Consider the following 25,051-nt stretch of genomic DNA (forward strand, 5'->3'; position numbering starts at 1 on the left):
GTCATATGTACAACAATCAACCTCCCCATCACTCAACCAACCATTGACCTGGAAGTGAGACCATTTCTCTACGCTCGCTATCGATCAGCACTCCCTATTTCTGTATCGAGCCTTCCCCTCTCTCTCCCCCTAACCCCCCCCCCCCCCCCCCCTGCCCTACTCTCACAGTCACACGATAAGGCCCGCTATCCTCTACAGTGACGACTAACCCTACCCGAGACACAGGGATAAGGATAAGGAGGCTACGCAAGCAGGAGTGGGCTTACTACACTGGACCCTGGCTTCATAGTGCCCAATGAACGGTGGAAACCCTCCTCTCCTCTCCTTATCCGTGTGGTCCTAGTAAGAGCTATTGTTGCCTTCCCTTGCCCCCTCCTGTCCCTCTGTGGGCCATGGCCCATATGCCCGAAGGATCAAGAACTATTGCCTGTGTAACTTGCTTCCTAGGGGTGATCATTGGGTGGCGATGGAGTAACTTCTCGCTTTTCCGAGGATTGTCATCGATCATACTAGTGTTCTTAGCTCTCAACTTTGCAATCCCTTTCCATGCTTGCTTCAAACTAGAGAGCTTCTAGCTCATTGCTAGGAATAATGGCGGTGGCTACCACACGACTTTTGGTACACAAAATGTATCGAGTAACTACCGGACTGGTGAGGAAGATAAAGAGATGCTAAAGATGAATAACATTTTTTTCGCCCCATGGCAAACCCAGAGCCAATATCTACTTAGGAATGGAATATTCATGGCGATAGTCACGCCGTCAAAACATCAATGCTCAAAGGGTATACAGAAAGACCTCATTGACCTTGCATTCTCCGGAAGCGCTCCTCCGCAGCTCTCGCTCTGCGCTCTCTCTCCAATCGCATCCTCATCTCAGGCGTCATACCTCTAGTCTCTTCATCTCTCCTTTCGGCTAGAGACTTCTCAACAGCGCCCACGGTACGACCAGATTTGGTCGTTCTCGGTTGCGCCGCCTTCTCAACCTCCTCACGTTTCAGGCGCTCCAAGCTAGCCTTGCGCCGGGCGGATTCTTCCTCCTCGGCAGTTTTGCGTTCTTTTTCAGCTCGGTTTTCGGCGTCAGCTTTGGAGACTGCTGATGGAACCTTGGCTGCTTCCCAGTCCCATTTTGACTCGCCGAGATCGTGACGGGCAATACGGAAGGCATCGCGCGTAGCTCGATCGCCGGTAAGTTCGAAGGGAGTTCTGCCTTCGTTGTTGACTGCCGTTGGATCAGACCCGGCTTTTGTGAGGAGGGCCGTGACTACGGCTGGTGCATCATGATTTGCGGCGAGATGTAGGGGCGTGGGGCATCGGAAGTTTTGTGGCGTGTCGGCGGGCGTAAATGTGAAAGATGGAGGTATGGAGTTGTTTGAGATATAGGACATGAGGGCTGGGACCTTTGAGCGGCGAATGAGTGCCTGTAGTTGGGATGTGTGCAACAAGGCAGCTTCCTCTTCTTTCGAAAGCTTCGGCTTCTGTGGTTGCGGTTTTTGGACAGGCGTAGATGGTTTTGACTCCTCCTCTCGCCGCTTGGCTTCAGCCGCAGCCAGTGCGGCTTGATCCACCTCGCTGACCTTCAATCGGGTCAACTCCTTGAAGGACCGCATGAGCTCCCCTTGAGTCGCACGGCGAGTATTGAAGGGGAACCCTCGAATTCGGGGGTCGTTCTGCCTGAGGACCTGTCCGTCATATTGACCGAAAAGGGTCTTTCGATTCGTCTTTCCCGTAGCTCGGACGAACAGCAGCTCGGCTGTGTCAATCATCTCTCGCCAATCCGACAACACCTCTCTAATATCCTTCTCAAGCGCAGCCTCATTGTATCGGCGCAGACTTGAACCAGCCGAATGGGCAGCACCGCGTGACGCATCACTGGCAGACTGCGATCCACCCTGCTTTCGCCTTGTCGTGTATCGGTGGAATGTTTTGTGCGCAATAACCCGAGCTTGTCGGTCTTCCACTCCGCCTTGCTTTCGGTGAATCTCCGGTGCTAGAGAAACCAACATAGCCGCAAAGTGGCCACCGCCGATCATGCACATGAAAATGTGTGGGCCCGAAGCAGCGGGGTCTGGCACGTTGCTTTCCTTGTTGGTGCGCGCTTTGATTGGTGCAAGCTGCTTCCGTCGCAGAGTATCAACCAGGTGCGCGGGATCGTCCTGCTCGGCATTTGAGAAAATGGCCCGGTAGACGCCTAGGGACTTGTTTGATGGCAATCCCGAGCTAGATAGCCAGAATATGGGGTGCTTCGGAGTCATTGGTGTCTCGGTCATTTCCGGGTCCTCATTTGGGTGGGACAGCTTGGCCTGCTTTTTCAGCAGGGCAGACAGCGTTGTGCCCGCGGCCCCTTTTGCATCTTCCTCCTCTGACTCCTCTGACTCAGAACCGGATATAGACTCGTCTAGCTCTCCGATCGCCTTTGCAAATTCGATTTCCTCCAGAGGCGCATTCCCACGCAGCTGGGCTTTGATGTTATACCGGTGATGGTCCGAGCGGACATGGCTGCGCTGTTCCTGTACACTGCTGTAAGAGACCCTGCAAAGTGAGCATAGGGTGGAGGTTGCGATCGCAGAGTCCTGCGCTGCCAGTTCGAGTTCTGTCGGAGAGGGTGCGGGTTCTTCTTCGGCGACAGGTTGGCTTGTGGTCTTGGCCGTTAGGCTTGCAAGAAGTTCTGGCGGCAGATCGTACACTGGAAAGATCAGCGGGATGGACCAATGACCATATAGAGTTTTGGAGGCATACCATAGAGAGGCCTTTTCAAGAGCTCCTCCATTTGAGTCGTGTCAACCATGACAGGCTGGGCGAAGAATGTGTATTGTGACCGTGCTGCCCCTCCAATGACGCTGATAAGTGGGCTCTTACCGCCTAGGAGTAATGCGGGCACTATGTGGACTCCATGGGCTTCGTCGTCAGTTTTATATCTAGATGTTGAACTAGCTATAATTCTGAGTCATAATATGGGACTTCACTCAGCCTCCTCTATGGCCACGCGAATGTTCTTTTTCCATGAGTGACTCCGGGCTTGTGGGCTGTGCTCGCAGATATCAACGAGTCGGCCTCCCGATTAGGAAATCACGTCCATAGACTTAATTTTCCTGTTCCCTCAGTATTGTATTTGACGCCTTTATAGAGAGTATTAGTCGTGACCACGATTCTTTTCTCTGGCCCTATTTCTATCTACGTTATGTATGCTTTTTCTGGTACCTGGTGTCCTCACGTGATTTGGGAATAGGGTGTGCTGGTGACGTCATGCTATTTGCATTGTTTGGCTCTCTATGTATACAATGTCTACTTCATATGTTGTACGATAATCTACATATATTGCACTCGCCTTTCAAGTATGCTTTGTTAATACAATCTGAATTACTAGCAGTTACGTATCCAGGACTCGACTCCAATTTGAATGTTCAGGTTCCCGGTATTGAATGTTGATGAGACTGGGTGTGACGTAAAGCTCTTAGAAATAAATTGTTGTGGGATGGAGGATACCTATGCTTCGGTAAGCCTCGAACAATAGTCACACTCCTTGAATTTATACCAGAGCTACCAGGGCCGGAGTCTAAAACGGTAAGTCTGAGAGATAATCTAAAACGGAGACCTCAAGATCCATGGTGTAATGCCGATTTGGAATTGGAGAGATAACGAAGTTATAATCTATGCACTGAAAACCCATAGATGATATCAAAAATATGGAGTAGCTCTTGCTCTGCTTGGTGTAATAAACGTCTTGTTAGTCAATGTCTCGTCAAGAAGTACCTCAGGAGCTGTAAGACAAGGAAGCCAGAAGTCTTGGTAAGTAATCAGCTGGTCCTCTACCCACAGACACCAACGACTAATTTGAAGACCCGCCGTCTTTGTGTCGTATGGTGTAGTGAGCCATGTGTAAAAGGGGTCAATCTCCAAAATGGCTCTTCCTGCAATGCCTGGTTCCTGACTTGATGCCTGCCGACTCGTGCGTGTATAACCCAGGATGATGCCATTTCCGCCGGAGCCAGGAACAATATCTGTTATCTTTTGCGCGAGCTTTTCGGCGCGCGCTTGATATCTGAGTGTGGTGGAAATGCCAAAGTTCCGTCGATCCCAATCTGTGGTGAAGGGTGTGAGAACAAACACTTTGGGTGCGTAGATTGCATTCAGGACCCCAGGACTATGATCAGTCCCGATCAAATCAATCACACTTTGTGCATATACGGTTCCGTTTCGCAGGGAGTTGAACGCAGTTATCGTGAACAAGCTGTCATCAGTTAGATTGAGAGCCTCGTCAACAAACACAGGGCTCTCCCAAATATGTGAGATGTATACACCCTTTTCGGATGCTATGATCACTGCTGTGCATCCATATATGCCCTTTACCCCTACAGCTGAATGACCGTATGATGGATAGTCAAACCATTGTGCAGATACCAATCCAAGCTGGTCAATCCAAATTGGTGTCAAGCTCTCAACATAGCTACTGTAGGGAGTAGAAAAGTCCTGGAAAGCATAAGCAGTCAACGGACTGATCACCATGATCTTCTATTGGCCACTAGAGGGACTTGCCTTGGAGGCAGGCTGTGTTAGACTTGTGACTCTGGCACATGTAGCAATCCCATAACTCTCAGCCGGTATAATTGTGGTAGCAGTAGTTGAGGGTGAGCAGGATGTTGTAGAGATAGTGGAATCTTCACTAATAAGATCCTCCAGAGTGTATCTAAATGCTTCAACATCATCCATATTGATGTCAACTGAAACGAGCTCCAACCTCTCCTCGAGACAGGACGATGTGGCCATGATGTGGCCAGCAGAGAACATTAAACATCTCTTTCGCCTTGCACCGCATTCCGAGGACAAAGAAGAGTTACCCAGGTCAGATGTGAGATCTTCAATTTCACTCTAAGCACCTTTGACTTGGCGGAGGGTTTCCAATCCGAGTAGAGTCGGAGACTGTAGTGTGGGTAGAAATATTATACACATTCAATGCTACTTCGGACTCTCGAATATTGGTTAGAACTGGTGGAGGCAATTTCCCTAGTGCTAGCACTTGCTGATAAGGTCCCACTCGATAATTAAGAAATGGTGTTGCTCTTGCTGTTCTAGTAAAGTAGATTTTGCATTGGACACCTTTGGTTCTGACAGAAGAAGCTGGGGGGGGGGAGGACACTTTGTGAAGGGAATAATTATATGATGGTGACTAAACTATCACATTGAAAGAGCTGTATGCGGAGCTACTGCTGGAGACAATGACAATAAAGCTTGTTTGCTTGGGCTTAGATACAATAGGGTTGTGAGCATTGCTGCAAACACCACTTTCTATTACTAGGAAGCTAATAACATTTTCGTTTTGGCGTGTAGGCAGGTCAGGCCTTGAATGATAAAGAGGATGTCATTAGAGTCAGGAATGAAGGATCTCTATTTATAGCGCAGTCTTCCTGGTAGAATTTTATTCTCAAGGATGAGTTCAAATAAGTGGAATAGAGCTAGCAAGAAGATACTTATACATGTGACCATCAGCACGACTGACTGCAAGATTCATATCATTAGGTTAACTGAGTGAGACCGATGAATGGCTAACGAATTGGTGTGTTGATCCTCGAGACATAACATACCCCAATCAACCCATGATGTTGATTTCCCACCTAAATTAATGCCTGGATCCTTGATTGGCCGATACATATTCGAACGCAGTCGTTTATTTAGGCCGTCACATGACTAGCATCACAAGGCCCATCCCCTGGTCAATCTCTCGACTTGGACAAAATCCAATATATACAGAAGACGAGAATTTATGATTGCTGTGGGCAACATGTCTTCCCAACAACAGCTAATGCTAAATGCACGCCGACATCAAATTCAAACGATGGCTGCTAGGCAACAACCGAGCACCAGCAGCAATAGTGACACTACTTTACGACAGCAAATGCAACCTCAATCAGGGACAATGGGGTCTAAATACGATGACCTCCCCATACTGGATCTTGCTGACATTATTTTCATCGGTGAAAATCCTAAGCCGGTTGGTGAAGTTCCCGCCTTCTTCGGGTCCTTTGAATCCGCCTGCCAACACGGCCCCCTCTCCATCATTCAGTCCATTGTCTCACCTGAAAATCTCACACCCGCTTTTCTTCACCATGGTCTAACACGTGCCCTACGCTCTGGCAATATTGAGGTTGCTCGTTATCTCCTCGATACGGGCGCACCAATTGTTCGCGAAACTCCAAGCAATATCTTCTTTGTACCTTTGGAACGACAGATTGCCCTCTTTGAGCTCTTTACCCAGCATGGATGGACTCCCAACACCACAGGTCACTACGGTAGTACCCTTCTCCCTCGGACCGTCAAGAGCCTCCCTCTTCTTCGTTGGTTCCTCGACCATGGAGCCAATCCCAACCTTGGGGTGCAGCAAACCAGTCATGATAGGCGTGGTGGGCCAGATACTTCCTCGTGTGTTGCACTCGAAGCAGCTGCAGCTAATGGAGGCGTTGAAGCTGTGCGTATGATTCTAGATGCAGGCGCTAAGATCCAAAACGGCGTGCCGCTGCATTATGCCGCCGGGGCTTGTCCTCCCGGTACGAACCCACATGCTGGTTGCGTGGTACCGAGTCAGGAATTCGATACTAGTAGAATTCCTGTAATGGCACTACTGGTTGATCGTGGGGCCGATGTTAATCAGAAAGAAGAGTCCCGACATATGGTCGCACAGTATGCGATTGTGTATGCGGTGATGGCAGGAGCAGTTGAGCGGGTCAAGTGGTTGTTAGAGCATGGAGCAGATCCATATATAAGAGGGAACTGGGGTAGCGCAGCTGAGTATGCACAAATCTCGGGAAATGAAAAAATAACAAAGGTCATTGAGGGATTTATGAAGGAAAATGATTGAAATCTGAGGTTTTCTTTATATATATATATATAGCACCAACCAAGAGATATATTATGCTATAATGTTTTGAAAATTGGTTATCTGTAGAAGAAAAGGATATACATATGTAAGCTTATTTTACTGTGGACATTATACGAATACAACACATATATCAATATCGATTTAATGACCAGCATTATAAACAGTTCTAGAAACCACCAACCCCAATCTTGGCAGAATTCAATTGATAAGCCAACCTTGGCAAATAGCCGCATCGGTCTTAGTGTTTGCTTATCCCCGAGGATTACGTCGTTCCAGATCACGTGAGAGCATGGGAAAATTTGTGAACATGAGGTTATCCAAGGTCTAGTTAATTTGTTAATTATGTTACGCAAGTTTCATGCAAGAATTCCAACCCTGTCTCCATGTGTACATGTACGATGTAATAAATCGACTTCAAATGAGCACGGTAAATAGCCCCGAACTCGGGATTTCCCCATCGTAAAGCGGAGCTGGGTTCTTGCTTTTAGTCAGCAGCTTAGCTCTTACACCAATACCTCCATTATTCCTTTGAGGTTCTCCAACGTATCTTTTCTTGCTTGTGCACAGAAAGGTATACTGGGACGAAGTCAATCAGAAAAATGCTGGATGGCCAATCCCAGGTGGTCCTAGAGGCGTCCCGCCCGGGGCACCTCTTGCATTCCCTTGGATCGGCACTTGATTCCCGGCGACAGCCTTTCTGCACTGATAGCGAGGGCTGGGGCCCCATCAGCTCATTGAGATTTGATCTGACGCCATGCTTTCTTGATGTGACTGTGGCAATAGTAGCTGTGTGGGGTGCGCTGAGCGGACTGGCGGCCTTGTGGTTGTTACTGAGGAAGCGGATTCCGCAGCCCGTATCGAAGAATTGGCATTTCTACGCCAAGTTGGTTAGTACATGCCGGACACCCTCACACACCCGTGGACCTTATTGATAATGTGCTGACTTGAATTTTTCTCATAGGTCGTTCTAGCCGCTCTCATCGTTGTCACCGCTCTTCAAGCTGCGATCCAAGCCGAATCAGACCCCAAGCGCTTTTGGACCGATTTTCGCTTCTGGTCCTCGGTCCTAACGATCGTTTCGTTAGGAGTGATAACTTCAGTACAGTACTTTGAACACTGGCGGAGTAGACAGCCCAATGGGGTTGTCCTATTTTACTGGCTCTTCTTCATTATCGCGTATGCGGTCAAACTCCGGTCCCTGATTGCGCGGAAGCAACACATCGACCAACTCCCTTACTTTGTCTGCTTCAATGTCAGCTTGGGACTAGCAATCCTTGAATTTGTGCTAGAATATTTCGTACCCAAGAAGCAAAGCGCTTACGATGCGCTGGGAGACGAGGATGAGTGTCCGTACAATTATGCCGATGTTTTCTCGGTTCTCACCTTCGGCTGGATGACCCCGATGATGAAATATGGATACAAAAACTACTTGACCCAAGATGACCTCTGGAATCTCCGCCGTCGTGATACCACCCGAGCCACAGGCAATGCCCTGAAGGAGGCATGGGATGAACAGCTTGAGAAAAAGAACCCATCTCTGTGGATAGCGCTCTTCAAGGCTTTTGGTGCCCCCTATGTGCGTGGTGCGATAATCAAATCCGGAAGCGATATACTTGCCTTTGTGCAACCGCAACTCCTACGACTTCTCATTGCTTTCATTGACTCGTATCGGGGCCCGGACCCGGACCCGATCATCAGGGGTGTCGCCATCGCCTTGGCCATGTTTGCTGTTTCTGTCGTCCAGACCAGTTTCCTCCATCAATATTTCCAACGTGCTTTCGACACTGGTATGAGAGTCAAATCAGCCCTGACTGCTATGATTTATGCCAAGTCGTTGAAACTATCAAACGAAGGACGCTCGGCAAAGACGACCGGTGATATTGTGAACCACATGGCAGTTGATCAGCAGCGCCTTGCAGATCTGACCCAGTTCGGCACTCAGCTTATCTCTGCACCTTTCCAAATCACCCTGTGCATGATCTCCCTTTACCAGCTTGTTGGAGTGAGCATGTTTGCTGGTATCGGAGTTATGATTCTTATGATTCCTCTGAATGGTATCATTGCTCGGATGATGAAGAGGTTGCAGATCATCCAAATGAAGAACAAGGACTCAAGGACCCGATTAATGACTGAGATTCTGAACAATATCAAGAGTATCAAGCTCTATGCCTGGAACACAGCCTTCATGAACAAGCTTAGCCATATCAGAAATGATCTTGAGCTGAACACGCTCCGCAAAATTGGAGCCACTCAATCTGTTGCCAATTTTACCTGGCAGTCTACCCCTTTCCTCGTGTCCTGCTCCACATTCACCGTTTTTGTGTTGACGAATGATAAACCTTTGACTACTGAGATTGTGTTCCCTGCATTGACGTTGTTCAACTTGCTCACATTCCCGCTTTCTATCTTGCCTATGGTCATTACGTCCATTATCGAATCTTCCGTGGCCGTGAAGCGATTGATAAAATATTTCACTGCAGAGGAGCTGCAGACTAATGCCGTTGTCCTCCAAGATCCCGTGGCGCATCCTGGTGACGAGTCAGTCCGAGTTCGCGATGCCTCGTTTACTTGGAACCGTTATACTGGGGAGACTGTGCTGGAAAACATCGATCTCAGTGCACGCAAGGGAGAGCTCAGCTGTATTGTTGGCCGAGTTGGCGCTGGAAAATCTTCTCTGCTCCAGTCATTGCTGGGTGACCTGTGGAAGAACCAGGGAGAGGTGATTGTACGTGGTCGGATCGCGTACGTTGCCCAAACGCCGTGGGTCATGAATGCCAGTGTCCGAGAAAATATTGTCTTTGGACACCGATGGGACCCCTCATTCTATGACCTCGCCGTTGAAGCCTGTGCTTTGCTCGATGACTTTAAGAACTTGCCTGATGGTGACCAGACCGAAGTTGGAGAACGTGGCATTTCCCTTTCAGGGGGACAGAAGGCACGTTTGACACTCGCCAGAGCTGTCTACGCTCGTGCTGATATCTATCTTCTGGACGATATTCTCTCAGCGGTTGATCAGCATGTTGGACGTCACATCATCAACCGAGTGCTTGGCAAATCTGGCCTCCTCGGTGGCAAGACCAGAATTCTTGCAACGAACGCAATTACTGTACTCAAAGAGGCTGACTTCATCGGCCTGTTGCGGGACAAGACCATCATCGAAAAAGGAACTTATGAACAACTGATGGCCATGAAGGGGGAGATTTGCAATCTCGTTCGCTCTACGATGGTTGACTCGGACGATGAAGGCACTGCTAATGGCTCTGAAGACCTTGCCAGCCCCGATAGCTCAGTCACAACCACCATAATCCAGAACGGTGGTGCGTCGGACAGCGAGGACGTTGAACAAATTGGTGACCTTATTCCCATCAGGGGAGGAGGAGGTGGTGGTGGCGGCGAGGCCCGCAGACGGACCAGTACCGTCACCTTGCGCCGTGCAAGCACTGTGAGCTGGCAAGGTCCCCGGCGCAAGTTGGGAGACGAGGAGAACGTTCTCAAGAGCAAGCAGACCCAAGAGACTTCAGAGCAAGGCAAAGTGAAATGGGGTGTTTACGGTCAATACGCAAAGGATAGCAATGTCATGGCAGTCGTGGTTTATTTGATTGCCATGATGGCTGCTCAGACTGCTCAAGTCGTGGGTAACTTTTGGTTGAAGCGCTGGACTGAGTGGAACGAAGCCCATGGAACCAATGATAAGGTTGGAAAGTTCATTGGTGTCTACCTGGCGCTTGGCCTGGGATCATCTCTCTTGGTTATTGTGCAGAACTTGATCCTGTGGATTTTCTGCTCTATCGAAGCATCTCGAAAACTTCATGAGCGGATGGCATTTGCTATCTTCCGCTCCCCCATGAGCTTCTTTGAAACCACACCATCTGGCCGCATCCTGAACCGTTTCTCTAGTGACATTTACAGAGTTGATGAGGTACTTGCTCGCACTTTCAACATGTTGTTCGCAAACTCTGCCCGTGCGATATTTACCATGATTGTCATTTCGGCATCCACCCCGGCCTTCATGATATTCATCATTCCTTTGGGTTATATCTACCTTAGCTACCAGAAGTACTATCTGAGCACCTCCCGCGAGTTGAAGCGTTTGGACAGTGTCACCCGAAGCCCAATCTATGCTCACTTCCAGGAATCCTTGGGCGGAATCTCGACCATCCGTGCCTACCGACAGGAGAATCGGTTCGCCCTTGAGAACGAATGGCGCATGGATGCTAATCTCCGGGCTTACTTCCCGTCCATCAGTGCCAACCGCTGGCTCGCCGTTCGACTTGAGTTCATTGGTTCAATCATCATTCTTGCATCCGCTGGACTGGCCATTATGTCCGTTGCGACTGGCACCAAGCTTTCGCCAGGCATGGTCGGTTTGGCCATGTCATATGCCCTCCAGATCACACAGTCTCTGAACTGGATTGTCCGCCAGACTGTCGAGGTTGAGACTAACATCGTGTCCGTTGAGCGAGTTCTCGAGTACGCCAACCTCCCGAGCGAGGCACCCGAGGTGATCTTCAAGCGTCGCCCTGCCATCGGCTGGCCGGCTCAAGGTGCGGTGGAGTTCAATAACTACAGCACCCGCTATCGCCCTGGACTTGACCTCGTGCTCAAGGATGTTAATCTCAACATCAAGCCCAAGGAGAAGATCGGTGTTGTTGGCCGAACCGGCGCCGGAAAGAGTTCGCTGACGCTGGCTCTCTTCCGCATTATTGAGGGCATTGAAGGAAACATCAAGTAAGAACATATCCCTCTCACCTTTGAATTTGCCCTTTAGGCTAACAAAAATTTAGTATTGATGGGCTTGACGTGTCTACAATTGGGTTGACTGATCTTCGTGGACGTCTCGCTATCATCCCTCAAGATCCCGCCATGTTTGAAGGCACTTTGCGTGACAACTTAGATCCTCGTCATGTCCACGATGACACCGAGCTTTGGAGCGTTATCGGTTAGTCTAACTTGAACCCTATTCCATCTCAGCGACTAACCGTCTGTAATAAATAGATCACGCGAGATTGAAGGACCATGTCTCAAGGATGGACGGACAACTGGATGCTCAGATCCAGGAAGGAGGTGAGTAACTGTCTGCCTGTAAACATTGACTAAGGCATCCAGTCCCTTAACACATTACTGCAGGCTCCAACCTGAGTCAAGGCCAGCGCCAGCTGGTATCTCTCGCGCGCGCTCTTTTGACTCCTAGTAATATCCTTGTTCTGGACGAGGCAACCGTAAGATAGTTGTGTTTTTACTTTCGAATGACAGTTTCGGCTAACAATGGCGATAGGCCGCAGTTGACGTGGAGACGGATGCGCTGCTACAACGCACCCTACGCAGCAGCATCTTCTCTGACCGGACTATCATCACGATTGCGCACCGCATCAACACGATCATTGACTCGGATCGGATCGTAGTTCTGGACAAGGGGCGAGTGGCGGAATTCGACACCCCTGCAGAGCTGATCAAGAGTGGTGGCCAATTCTATGAGCTTGCCAAGGAGGCCGGCCTGCTCGACTGCGATGGTGGTATTGCCTCCTCGCAAATGGCGTAAAATCCAATCCCTCGCAGTGGCCTCAAATCCCCGCATTCCCTGTTCATGACAAAAAGGATCGGTCAGCCAGCCAGCATTGAATTCGCCCCATCCATGCAGCTCTGAGTGGCTCGGGGAGGCCGGGTTTTCTTTTTAGTACCTCGGGCCGATCCTGGGAGGTCCCGGATGCTGCATGGATGTTGACAACAGATATTTGTTGACCGTTCAAACACGGCTAAATAGTCCTGAATGTGGCGCGGGTGGTGTGCATATATGCATGTACATGTACTGACGAAAAGTTTTTCATTGCACCAGGGGACGCTCCCCTGACAGGGATAGACGGACATAAACAGTGGAGAGTGGCTAAATTCAATTTCCTGGGCGAGCAAAAAAAAAATTAATATGTCCTCGAGTCTATTGGTATGTTTCATGTTGGCATGGCTTGCCTCGATGTGCGCTCGAGGAGCTCCGATTGGATTTGGCCCTGCGAACCACCAGATAAGAAGTGATTCCTTTTTACATTCCCTTCGTTTTTTGCTTTGACAGTTTGATCGAATTGTGACCGTGCACGGCGTGTTCATATGTGAATAACCTGACTACGGAAATAACTAGAATCCCCCAAAAATGGACATTGTTTAGACCCCAGCTGAACAACGTAACTCTGCGTCAAACTAAATTAGCAAACGACTGTTGCAAAGCCGTCGATGATTATCTGCAGTAGCGTCTTGTACTAAACGTGGCGGTGACATCTCTTGATATCCCATCAGAGCAACTGATTGTAGCGGTGAAAGGTCGGCCACCTGGCTGCTCATCATACGTCTGTTCGCAGGCGTTCGGGTCAGCAATATAACAAATTGTAAGCTCTGCCTATCTAGTGTGTTCAGGACATGAAGCCTAAGATTGCCATCTTCACTTGACATGATCAAATGATGCAAACTAACGCACCCTGGCCCTCATCCGCCACACGATCCCCCCCCCTTCTCTCTGGTTCGACGGTCACATCCTGAGAATACCCCGGGGATAGAAAAAAAAATAGATATGCCAATTTCAAATATGTACGTTTACGAGGCGGTTTGCACACCTCCTTGCTGCCTGCAAAACAGACTGTCCACGCGGTCGTTGGAATTATATATGCATGGAAATCGTTTAGATAAAGGGGAATTGTGTTCCCACATTGGAATATCTTGAAGTACTCTATCTCTGAAATCTCTAAAATCTCTGAAATTTCCGAGATTTCTATTTGAGGGAAAAGAGAAGTCCTTGAGAGGGGGCCAAAGGAGGGGCAATGTCAGCATCTCGCATGTCAGATGTTTAATCTAGCGAGCTTTCTAGTAAAGATTGACAATTTTGAAACACAAGGGATATCCCTCTATTTCTCGCGTGGAAACGTAACCGTGATCTTAATCGCATGGCATTATCGACCTTTCCCCCGTTTCTAGAATCTGATTGGCTGTGGACCTGCGTCCTGAATCTGTTTCAGCTATCTCGATACTAGGCAAGGGATGACCTCGAAAAGGTGCATGACTGATCTCTGATGTGGGCTCCTGTGGGCTCCTGTGGGCTCCGGGGGACAAATTGCTTCCTTGATCTTGCTGAATGGGGAGATTGACGAACCAGAAAAAGAATCGAGATCTTGAGATCGCGAACCATCTAGGTGCACGTCGACAAAAGAAGTAATGTTTGCAAATATCGCACGGACATCCAGGTTTCCGGATAGCTCCAGTCGGGGAAGAATCGAGCCTTCCAAGCGAATCTGCGTTGCTCGCTATTTTTGAGACTGTGCATTAATCCACTTCCTCTTTTGGCCCTTAGCCCGACGCCTCCACTCGAACTGGTAGTCACCCAAGACTGTCATCCCCGCTTCCCAGTCGATCGTACAAAGTACTCCATGTACGTTGATATACATACATTGATATACGTACATTGATATACAGTGTGCATCAGAGTGGCGGGCGATTTGGAAGCTGGTTGTGCGACCCGGAAGTTGATCCCGTCTCTGTATAGAGTAATGACTGTCTTCTGCATTATCCACTATGCGCGCTACCGGCGCTCCAGTTCTACACATATACTAAAGGAACCAGCAATCTGAGATAGATTGAGAGACATCTTTATCTTTTTTTTTCTCGGTTATATACTTATTCCTAAAAAGTTCAACGGCATGAATGACCTGCATGTCAGTAAAATAGATATTCGAAGAAACATCTGGAATTATAAAGACTGTAACGGGAACTGGAAGGCCCTGCAGGCCTACGATCGACTCAGCCCTGAGGGGTAGAGGGGAGCCAGCCACGGAAATTATACCCACAAGACCACCGCACACCGCGACAATTTCATGCACGATGCACGATGCATACATTGTGGCCCTAGAGAACCAATGTGGCGGAATCTAAGGATCGCTTCTCCCCGTCAGACGCTAAGACTCGCACAATAGGAAGTGGGAATTAGGGTTATCGAGGGGAAAATAGACCCGATGACGCTTAGATTAGAACTTAACGACTTGTTTGATTAAACCTTTAGACATGTGGATATTTCCTTGCGTCGAGTAGTTCGGAAACGAGTGAATCTAAGGAATGGAAGTGGCTTCTTCATGCACGTCCTCATCTTTCCTGTTAGAGAACATCTACCGACGCAGAAAGCCCACAGTCAGTAGTTAGTAATAATGGCATGCACCTTAATTCTGGAGCGAATGGGAATGTCGAGGACTATTTGTCACACGCCCCGCAAGAATGCATTTTCCCCAGCCACTGACTCGCATGAAAATCGGGCCTTATCGGGAGGCGGTAGGAGAGAGGGTCATCAAGCCTTAGGGGAAGTTGAATGGGTGAAAGAGGTTAGGTTTATCGGGCTCCAGTTTGTTCACTGGATCCCGAATCAAGTAGATCCTCAAAAGTCTATATGTTGACATCCGTTTTAACGTCACCACTCGATCGGGATAAAGCACAGATCCCAGAGACGATCTTGTGGGCGCTGATTCGGGCAATTTTTCTCGTCTGTGCAGACGACAGATATGGTCATCAAGCGGCGGTATTGGTCCGCGGATCGGGGATAAGCGGACACTAAGAAACTAGACTAGCGGGAACAGGATATGTGAGAAACAAAAGGCCGTGCTGTAAACGCGATCGCGAGGTTCCGCTACGGTGGATTCGTCAAGGTTTGGGGCTTAGGCATGGCCCGGGGAAGATTTTACAGTTTCTTAGTAGAGTTTTACAAGTCAAAGGAACTAGGAAGAATAGTGTGATTGGCTGTGGGTGAAAGTTGCAAAGTACGATACAAGGACCCTCTTTGGTAAAGCCTCCGGCTGTCTCCATGCAACTCATCCAGGTATCTGGGACCCTTTTGTCTAGATTAAGGAACTCCCCACATTGGGGCTATCTTTGATTGTGTGTTCTTTTGAACGGAAAATAAGTTTACCAGGAGTAATCTAGACCTCGAGACTCTGGGTTCGAACTAAGCCCTCTCCATCGACATTTGATAGAAATTTCAACATGGCGTTTCTCCCCTTACATGTGTATATTGTGTGCAGATAATTTCCACGTTGGCCCCCACGGAGACGGTGACCGGAGTTATTTTCCGCTGCAAGGGTGCCTCCTAACTATCCCAGGACTAAGCGAGTTCAAAGGATGGACCCGCGAAGTGGATCGCAAATCATGCATTGAAGAAAATTCAACCAATCTAGTCAGACTGACCAGGGACAAAGTACGAATTGTGTGTAAGAGCTTGGGCATTGCGCCCATCTGCCAAGGTTTACTCCTGCATCGTATATAGACTAGATACACTAGATCAAGATGATAGCCTCAGGGGTAAACGTAATGAATTTTGTAGTTGCAGCTATATCAAAGTGTGTACGGTGTAGACGGAACTATATTCCATCTGCAGCACAATGGGAGACAATGTATGAACCGCAGTAGCGCTGGCCCGACCTGTAGGGACACTATGGGCGGCCCCCCGGGCCGTGCCACAATGGAGAGATGATTGCCTGTGGTTTCATATTGCTTCTTCTTCTTCTTCTTCTTCTTCTTCTTCTTCTCATTGTTCTACAGGGCGGCAGGGACCAGAAAGATTGCATATCCATTTGGAATGCATTGAGAATTATCGAAAGCCACCGGATGCCTATTTGTAATGTTATTTTTTCGCTTACAATGAGATAGGCAAATCTTCCCCGGTTAAGATGCTCATTGGGACTGGCTGAAGGGAAATGAGGTTATGATCAACAATACTATCACCAGGGCACATACGAATTGAACTTTTGTTTACGACCTTGGCTAATTGTGAGCCGATCTAGAGTCATAGTTCGCATTTTGGGAATCTCGCTTCCTGAAACCTTCAACTACCAAATGTGGTGAATGAATGCGAAATTTAATTCTTCATCAATCCCAACCCGTCGGGTAGAGCCTTTTGACTCTATGATCCCCAACTTTGACCTTTCCCTTGGGATAGTGGAGCACACGCTAGACCTGATTTGGCGTTTGACAGCTTTAGTTCTCCCGGACCGCCATCCCCGGCCCGCCCCAGCCTGGATTAGTGGGGAATGAGCCGAGCCTGGGCCCCGGTCCTAGCGAGATTGGAGTTGGGACGGGGATAGTCATCGACGGATTATTGGTCAAAACACAAAGTACAAGCGTGGAGAGTGTCCGTCTGACCATGAACTTCCCCTGCCAATTTTAGACCTCAAAAAAAAAGGTACGGGTCACGGCCCCATCCCCAAACGCCCCGATAAAGCGGCGCCGAATGACGCAAAGCCAGTCTTTGTTGGTTCGATCGTGCTCGATCGATGTACACCATTGATCGATCGTGCGGTGGCTCGGGTTTGAGCACTGGTCATGTGTCATTTTGGTCCTTCTGCTTATGTGTCCCGAAGATCCAAATAGAGTACTGATTTGATAGGCCCTGACATTTCTTTCTTTATTAATATTATTAATACGAGGGGTACTTTTAAGAGTGCAGCTCTCTTACCTGACTGGGAATATACTCTGCTTGTCATCGCGAATATCCGTATGTCATGGGAGCAGGTTGCCTCTCAACGGTATCTTTGTAGCACACCGATCATGCACCTCGAAACCACCGTCTCGCGATTCCCGCTGATATTCCGTGGATACACCCTTACCCCCTTTCCACATGTCTATCCCTCCGAGCCCCAGACCGACTGTTGGATTATCGAGTACCGAAGTGAACTATAGACAAGGCTCAAAGTACCAGAAAATCAACCTGGGGGTTCGGTTCCTTCGTACACTTCCCCCACCCTGTAGCGGTGAAGCAACCCAAAGAGACATCCCGGTCCCTGTAATTCGGAAGCCATTCTGGAGCGTCCCAGAAATGTACAACGGACATACACACAGGAAGGTGGTTGGAGGTGTAGATCACCCAACCCTACCCGATCGAGTCATTTTGCAGTCGCCCAGTCCTTCCACCAGCCCCCACCAAGTTAGTTTCTTCCGTCAGCGCAAACCCGCTGTCACGTATCCGCCGAGTCGGCGGAGCCAAGTCACGCCTCATTTTGAGGTTTCAGGGTGATTGCATCGCCGAGCAACTGGGCCCTAGTTTTATTATTTTATTTATAGTGTAAGCGGCAATGGCGGTCACTATATTATTAGTTGACGCTGGTAACTTGTTTGCTCTGAAACTAGTGTGATAGGGATTGGCAGTGCCAAGCTGTCAAACTTCCTGACGTTTGTCGTAGGTTTTCAACATCGCCACGGAGTATGTGAATGACATATGTAAGGTTCAGGGGACATCCATGAATGCTTCTCTGCTGTACCTTAAGTAACACAGACATTTTGCTTCAGCTGCCATGTCCCTGTGGCGGTGCTCAAAATAACTGAGCCACGTTGTGGCTTGCTTGAGCGGTTGCACAGGGACCTACATAAGGAGGGATCGACTCTTGTGCCCAATAGGAAGTCTTCATCCTAATTGTAGGACCCTGATCATCTCTGGCATGTTTTTAATAAAAAAAGGAAAAAAAGGGGGGATGCGTCTAAAGTCTAGACCAAGTTAATTCAAATTGGGATAATGAATATTGTAGTACTTCGCAGTCCGTACATTCGGACTAATCCGTGATTTCAAATGTAACTGGGACTTTTTTTCGCCCTTAAATTAACCGACTGTAACTGATAGTTTAGAGAAGTTCACTTAGTTCAGACGCTAAAGACACAGCGGCTAAACGGACAAAGCAAACACTTTCCGGGGATGTCATCGATGGAGCCGTGGATTTAGTCCAAATATAGGAGGATCTCTAGTTTAGTTCCGCGAGTCTCGCGCCCTCAAAGAACATGAAAAAAATGCCTAATCTTGTACTCGTAGCGATGCCCTGAAATCGTCTAGTTCAATTACACTGCTTTGTTCTATGTGTGCCTGGCGACAACCTAAATAATCTAATTTGCTCGCCACATTAGTTGGGGTTACTGCATTCAATCAAGAGATATTGCAGTTCAATACTATTGCTGCGGACGGCACGGCAATTGGAATGCCACAAGGTCACAGACGGAGGCAGTAGTTTGCATGGGATGAGATTGATCAGATGGATACAATGGTCAAAGTACACAATCAGATTGGAATTGTTTGTGCGTCAGAAAAAAAAAAAAAAACTCTGCCTCTTGCATCCCCGATATAGCGTGGGTGGATAGTGGGACCGAGGATGTATGTGTTATGTGTTCCCCTTTTGTGTCAAGATAGTACACAAGAGATAGTATAGTAATTTGGATCATCTCATCCCCCCCCCTTTTTTTGGGTTGCATTGACTTAAGCCGGTTTGAATATCTTCTTTGTTCAAGATCCACAGTGTAAATTGTAGTTATCCTAAGAAACGCCAGAGTAATCCACCGGAACGGGAGATGGACGCGTTGACAGCACCCTGGGTACGGAGTACCTTTCCCCTGGACTCTTAGCACGGACCCGGGCGGGGGGAAGTGGTAACTAGCTTCTCGACAGCTGATTGGGCTGTCACAAAGTCACAAAAGATCCCCGAGATCAAAGGTACATGACTAACCCGTCGTGGCATAAATACTCGAACCATTTTGCAACCAATTTTCTTCCCCGGGCAGGTAGATCAACGCCGTGGTATTGGGATTGCCAGGCACCTCACTATCTCGATCTGTCTTAGAGCGTTTTGAATGTTTTATAGCCCACCGCGCGTAAAATCGTAGCCGAGAGTTACGGTCGTACAGCCGTACTTTATTCCCCTTTCGCTTCAACTAATTTGATTTGATTTTGATCTATGGTCCGATCTCAGGGGGGGGGGGGGGGGTTATACTCAGCTGAAGCCAAGATCTGTACCATACACCCACCGTTTTTGGCTTGCCACCCCGGGGTATCTGTCAATGAACGGAGATCTACGGCGGCAATAAGCTCCAGACGGGAATAAAAAGGAAGCAGTGACAGTTTATCGGCGAGTCATCTCCCAGGATCCAGGATGTTGGGCCCTGCACAAGCCGCACCTTGATAGGTTCACCAAGAACGGGAAGTGTGGATTCGATTTTAGTTGGTTGCTAGTGTCGGGGCACTTTGGTATTGAGATCCGAAGATCGAGAAGAGGAAAATGTTATAGATAATATTTTAATCAAAGTTGGGTAATAAGTAATATAAGTGTAGGCATAATTATACAGTTTCAGGTGCTTTTTTAGATTTCATGACGAATTACTTTTCTGAACCGGAACCTCCGACACTTGCGATCTGCATATTAAGAATAGCACCCGTCAATTTAGGGCCTGTGCGTCTTCCTAATGGGTGTTTGGGTGTGCCTGACAGCTACGAGTTACAGAGTTAATATTTTAACTATCGATATTACTAGCTGGTTGCCTCGTATTTTATAGGGATTTAGAGATCTGAACAAGGATTTTGAACTGTTTGTGGGGGATATCGATAATAGGAGCGCCACTCTTGGGGGGTTTGACCCGTGAAATAATTGAATATTTAAATATAAATGAAAAAAAAAACATAAAAACAAAGTACGAAAATAAATTCCAAAAAGAAAACCAAAAGATCTACAAATAGTGGGACAGGGATCCTGGATCGGGGCCCCAAGCCTAAGCTACTGCATGCCCGTGAATTGCGCCAATCTCGCTGCATACGATGAGGTTCCGACTTCTAGGATCATCCTTGTGGGATTAATTAGATTATTTTTTTTTTGTCGTGCTTTTGTCATCTGTACACATTAAATCTAGAACTGAAAAAGGCGTGCATATCCCCTTGAGTTTTGGCTATACACCCTCGGGTTTTATTTAAGTCGACCATCCCACTTGATCGTCTTGTTTATTTCATTCACAACTGTCTCAACTTCCCTTTCGTTTACTTGAGAACATAACAAGTGGAGGCATTCTTTCGTTCCTGCATCCGGCTACGAACAGTCACTGTGCTGCAGTTATCCGCTTTCCATCCCCATTGAGACACCTGCACATTGTCCACTCGAACTGTGTGAGTACACCCATCCGATTCCTAGTTCTATTTACAAGAGCTTGATTGGACCCCGGTTGCCGGAATACCAGCGTTTGTCCTACCGGTTCCCGTACCGGTGCGGCAATGGGCTTTCCGCCGTTGGTTCATGAACACCTCTCCTGGGGACGGACTGGTGCTGCCGAAGATACTTAGAAGCAGTTGGCTGACTGCAAGTCTACAGAATCAGTATCCTGACTAAATCCCAACCCCGCCACTCGAGCAACACCATCTATAAAGAGAAAAGTCTCTCCTAGACGTGCAGCATCTAGAACCAAAATCACTCTCATTCCCGATATCTTGATACTCTATTTCGACTGAGATTCAATTATCCTTCTCGAGACGATTGCGTCCCAGCTGGTTTCACCCACATCACCTATACATATCCGCCACCATGGTTTACAGCAAACCTAATCCCACAGGCGGCGCCATGAAGAGGTCTGCCTCGGCCCTCGAAGGACCCCCCGGATGGGGGGATGTTCCTGTATGTTTCCCCGCAAGAGAAACATGGGTTCATTCTTACTGATGTTCGATTTAGCCAATGATGAGCTCCTCCCGCGCATCCTTCCGTCCTCCTTACGCCCACTTTGCCATGATTTACCTGGACCGTGATGGCAAGCTTAAGGTTGATGAATCATCTTCGATTCAAGAGCGTAACTCCACTGTGTTCACCCCGGAAGTCCGCCAGAACTTCCTCGAGATTCTGGGTGAACGTATCGGCTACCATGCGCCTGCTCACCGTATGTCAAAGGCTCATTCCCAGACCCTAACGACCAATGTATGCTGATAACAATACACAGAGACCATGGACACATCTCCTCGTCGAGTGAGACGTCGTAAGGGTAACGCTCCTGCTCTTTCCGTCTGTGACGATCGCCTGACTGAGCAGGACTCTGACAGCGAAGAGTTCGCTAATGGGTCCACCGAAATGGTCCCTCTCCGCATCGGAGACGCCCAGAAGGTCATGGCCTACTATGAAGGTGCCCTGAAGCACTTCCAACAACTTAACTGCCGCATGGTTGCCAAAGCATTCATCAAGTTCATCGAGCCTCGCAAGCAGGTCCGACACCCCTACAACGGTGGCAAGGCTCCACCAGGATCCGCCCCCGGTACTACTGGTGACCCAGAAAAGACCAAGCCTGAGTGGTGGCCTCCCGGTGTCATGCACAAGGAGCCTGACCACCTGAGAAAAGAGTGTATGATTTCCCTTAGATCTGACTGATTCTTGTTCTACTTACTAACTCAATTTTATTAGACCGCATTGAGTTGTTGCTTCACATTATTCGCAAGCTCGGTGCTTACGGTATTACTGCTGATAAGCTCAAGGACGTTGCTGGCGACACTAAGCGGAGCTTGAAGCACGCATCTCACGTCGAGATCATCTACGAGATCCTTCGGGTCCGCAAGATGGAAGAGCGTTTCGAGAGAGGTGAAGTCGATGCCAACATGGTCGTCTACACAATGAACCGAGGCCCTAGCCCTAAGGGTGATGAAGAAGACGACTCCACCCCCTCGGTGACCATCGAAGAGCCCGAGCACATTAGCCAAGGATTAATGACCCCCATCTCATCATTCGAGCAAGCATCTACCTCATTAACCACACCCATCGACAACATCCCATCAGCTCGCTCCCTCCTCCCAGGCAACTTCTCCGTGGCGGAACCTCTCAACTTCGAACATCCCACCCGACAGGACCGCCCCTACTACGCCACACCTCCTCAATACACCGAGTCATTCTCGCAGTCCATGCTCAACGCTCCCGTGACAGCAGAGATGATCAGCCCCCACGACGTCTCAGTCTCGTCCTTTGACTACTCCACTCACAACACCTTCTCAAACTCCACACCCGATCACTCACGCGCGGGACACTACGACACCTGGGCCCCATCTTTCCGCCAGAACATCTTCACACCGGTCGAGTACCCAACGCCGGCATCTAGTCAGGGTATGGCACAGTCTACAATGGCCTACCAGATGCCCATGGTATCGCAAATGCATGACATGTCCCATCACCACGCCCAGCAGTCCCAGATGGACTCCATCCACCAAAGATCCCTGCCTTTCCGAACTGGATCGCTGGGCCACCCAAACAATAATGCGCTGCCTCTCTCCCACACTGTCTAAATGACTTACTTGGTGTGGGATTCTTGTCACGAATGATTTTGAGTCGAGGATGGCGATGAAATGGGTATGGGTATGGGTATTAACGAACATATATGAGTGATGGCTCTGGCCAACAAACTTAGCGCTTATCATAAGGCTTTGCCAAGGGAGTTGTGATTTTTGAAATTTTGGTATAAAAACTTGGGGTCATCTTTCAGAGGCCGGTACAAATGGGGTTTGGGTCTGTTTGTTTTTCTTTCTTTTTGAAAATACTTGGGTTTTTGTTTTGATTTGAAGTGATCTCTATTCCGGTCTTTACTTTCCGCAGCTTCTTTCTTTGCTTTTTATTTACGGTCTCGCCTTTTTTTCACCTTTATCTTTTTGGTGTTGACCTTTCACATCATTTTATTGTCTTCTGTTGATCTGCTTATTCGCTTGATCCTTTTGCTTTTGTTGTCTATATGGGGTTCTCCAACTTGGATATTTGGAGCTGTTGATAAATGAGATTTGGGTAAATACTTGAAATTTTATTCTGTCGATAATATGCAACAGTGCCTCTAACTTTTGTCAAACTTTATAACTAGTTAGTCTAGCTCTTAGTTTCTCCAACTATGTACTCACCTATTTCATCTCATACTTGGCCATGCACCTAAGCGTCTCTGGAGACCTTTACTAACAGTTTTCTAACCTTTTCTTCTTGTTATGGAGTACTATTGTTCAACCCAGCCCTCAGCCGAGAGACTTCACGCATAGGGTGTCTGATACAAACAACAGGGTCTAATTCTAACCTCTGGTTATGATTGGATATGTACAAGAATAGTTGGCTGCTTATGCGGCCTTGTAATGTGTCTTTAGTGGTCTTTTCGGTGGCCATTATAATGTATCTTGTAGAAGCATTTGTGAAAACGAGTTTTCTAGGTACAACCTGAGACATAGTCATCTGTACGTTTTCTGCTCTGCGCTGCCCTTTCATCTTTCCAACCATAAAACTGAAAAGGGAAATAGACAGCCATAAAGACATCATAGCATTCATTTTAAACATAGTGTCGTACACAGCGGCCGCGCAAGCGTCCAACGTTTCTTGTAGATATTGTATTAATTCGACATGACTCTCGCGTCTCCCTATAAATTTATGATGTATTGAATACAAACTAGGACTTGGTCACCTACTATGCCACATCTTACCTAGGCAGAAGTATAGGCGTCGGACTTGGATGGAATACTTGCTGGACTATATAATTCTTTGTCGTCTTATAGATGCTTTTGTCTTTCTATTAGGTTTCTCCTCTCTTAAATCCCTAGGCTCTTCAACTTTTCTCTCGCTCAAGAAATTTGCGATTATTGTATTACACTCAAATTAGAGGCTCGAGTCTCACCCGTCGGTCTATATGCAGTTCACAATATCTGCCCTGAATCCAGATGAACAGAGACCCCCGGGGTCCAGATAGGACCTTCTGGGGTTGGTATCTGCTTACAATACACAATTCTGTCAATGGCAGCTCTGGTCAATAATACATACATCCTATTGTTTCTGTTGACTGTGGAATAGTCAATGATTCGCTCCAGCGGCCAATTAGGCGCAAGCGCGGGACGCGCGCCCGCCCGCCCAATTAGGCGCTTGGTCAGCGGAAGAAGCGGAGCCACTCCCCGGGGCCGCTCAGCTTGAAGCTCCGTGAGCACAGCGGAACTTGCATTTCCATCCTCTTCAATCGCTTTGTGCTCACTACGCGTTTAAATTCAGTTTTATTCTCATGTGGGCTTTGCTGTGTGGCTAATCAACCGGTGCCGCCTTTCCAGTTCACGCCACTATCGCAAACTCCGACGCGCACGATTCACGAGCTTGAACAATCCCATCAATCGCAAATACCGAAGGCGATAAGCCCGCAAGCTCGCTCATACGTCCTCCCGACGAGAAAAGACTTGTGAGTTTACTGACAGGTAGCGCGAATACCTACCCCCCAAGTCTATTAAACACAGCTTTGTCCTCCGGCCTTTCTTTGTATCCATCCGCCATCTTTTCTGTGCGGTATTGGGATATTCCGGCCATTTTATCATGGCCTTAGAACATGGGCTAACTTCTTTGTTGTCGCCTCGGCGAACCAACTCCAGCAGACAGCAAACACCTTTCCAGATC

General features: G+C 48.2%; 6 protein-coding genes across 6 annotated transcripts; 3 read left to right on the forward strand and 3 right to left on the reverse strand.

Annotated features, from left to right (window-relative positions):
* Nucleotides 1-798: 798 nt before the first annotated feature.
* Nucleotides 799-2,786, reverse strand: N7447_002606 (putative C2H2 finger and ankyrin domain protein; the record flags this gene model as incomplete). Its single annotated transcript, XM_057226881.1, has 2 exons — nucleotides 799-2,684; nucleotides 2,738-2,786. The coding sequence occupies 2 exons, from the start codon at nucleotides 2,784-2,786 to the stop codon at nucleotides 799-801; spliced, it is 1,935 nt and encodes a 644-aa protein (XP_057090897.1).
* An 890-nt stretch (nucleotides 2,787-3,676) lies between these two features.
* Nucleotides 3,677-4,765, reverse strand: N7447_002607 (uncharacterized protein; the record flags this gene model as incomplete). The annotated part of the gene is made up of 2 exons (XM_057226882.1): nucleotides 3,677-4,468; nucleotides 4,535-4,765. 2 exons carry the CDS (start codon nucleotides 4,763-4,765, stop codon nucleotides 3,677-3,679), a joined length of 1,023 nt encoding a protein of 340 aa, XP_057090898.1.
* Nucleotides 4,766-5,831: 1,066 nt separating this feature from the next.
* On the forward strand, nucleotides 5,832-6,851 carry N7447_002608 (ankyrin repeat domain-containing protein; the record flags this gene model as incomplete). Its single annotated transcript, XM_057226883.1, has 1 exon — nucleotides 5,832-6,851. The coding sequence occupies one exon, from the start codon at nucleotides 5,832-5,834 to the stop codon at nucleotides 6,849-6,851; it is 1,020 nt and encodes a 339-aa protein (XP_057090899.1).
* Nucleotides 6,852-7,471: 620 nt separating this feature from the next.
* On the forward strand, nucleotides 7,472-12,411 carry N7447_002609 (ATP-binding cassette glutathione S-conjugate transporter YCF1; the record flags this gene model as incomplete). The annotated part of the gene is made up of 6 exons (XM_057226884.1): nucleotides 7,472-7,759; nucleotides 7,834-11,600; nucleotides 11,657-11,811; nucleotides 11,868-11,936; nucleotides 12,000-12,091; nucleotides 12,148-12,411. 6 exons carry the CDS (start codon nucleotides 7,472-7,474, stop codon nucleotides 12,409-12,411), a joined length of 4,635 nt encoding a protein of 1,544 aa, XP_057090900.1.
* An 8,797-nt stretch (nucleotides 12,412-21,208) lies between these two features.
* Nucleotides 21,209-22,938, forward strand: N7447_002610 (uncharacterized protein; the record flags this gene model as incomplete). Its single annotated transcript, XM_057226885.1, has 4 exons — nucleotides 21,209-21,298; nucleotides 21,353-21,554; nucleotides 21,615-22,010; nucleotides 22,070-22,938. The coding sequence occupies 4 exons, from the start codon at nucleotides 21,209-21,211 to the stop codon at nucleotides 22,936-22,938; spliced, it is 1,557 nt and encodes a 518-aa protein (XP_057090901.1).
* A 1,500-nt stretch (nucleotides 22,939-24,438) lies between these two features.
* Nucleotides 24,439-24,771, reverse strand: N7447_002611 (uncharacterized protein; the record flags this gene model as incomplete). The annotated part of the gene is made up of 2 exons (XM_057226886.1): nucleotides 24,439-24,640; nucleotides 24,725-24,771. Coding segments are annotated over 2 exons (249 nt in total), but the record flags the coding sequence as incomplete, so codon positions are not given.
* Between the last annotated feature and the right edge of the window lie 280 nt (nucleotides 24,772-25,051).

This window comes from Penicillium robsamsonii, assembly GCF_028829455.1.
Source record: "Penicillium robsamsonii strain IBT 29466 chromosome Unknown utg000001l_segment0_segment0, whole genome shotgun sequence".
In the NCBI taxonomy this organism is placed as follows: domain Eukaryota; kingdom Fungi; phylum Ascomycota; class Eurotiomycetes; order Eurotiales; family Aspergillaceae; genus Penicillium; species Penicillium robsamsonii.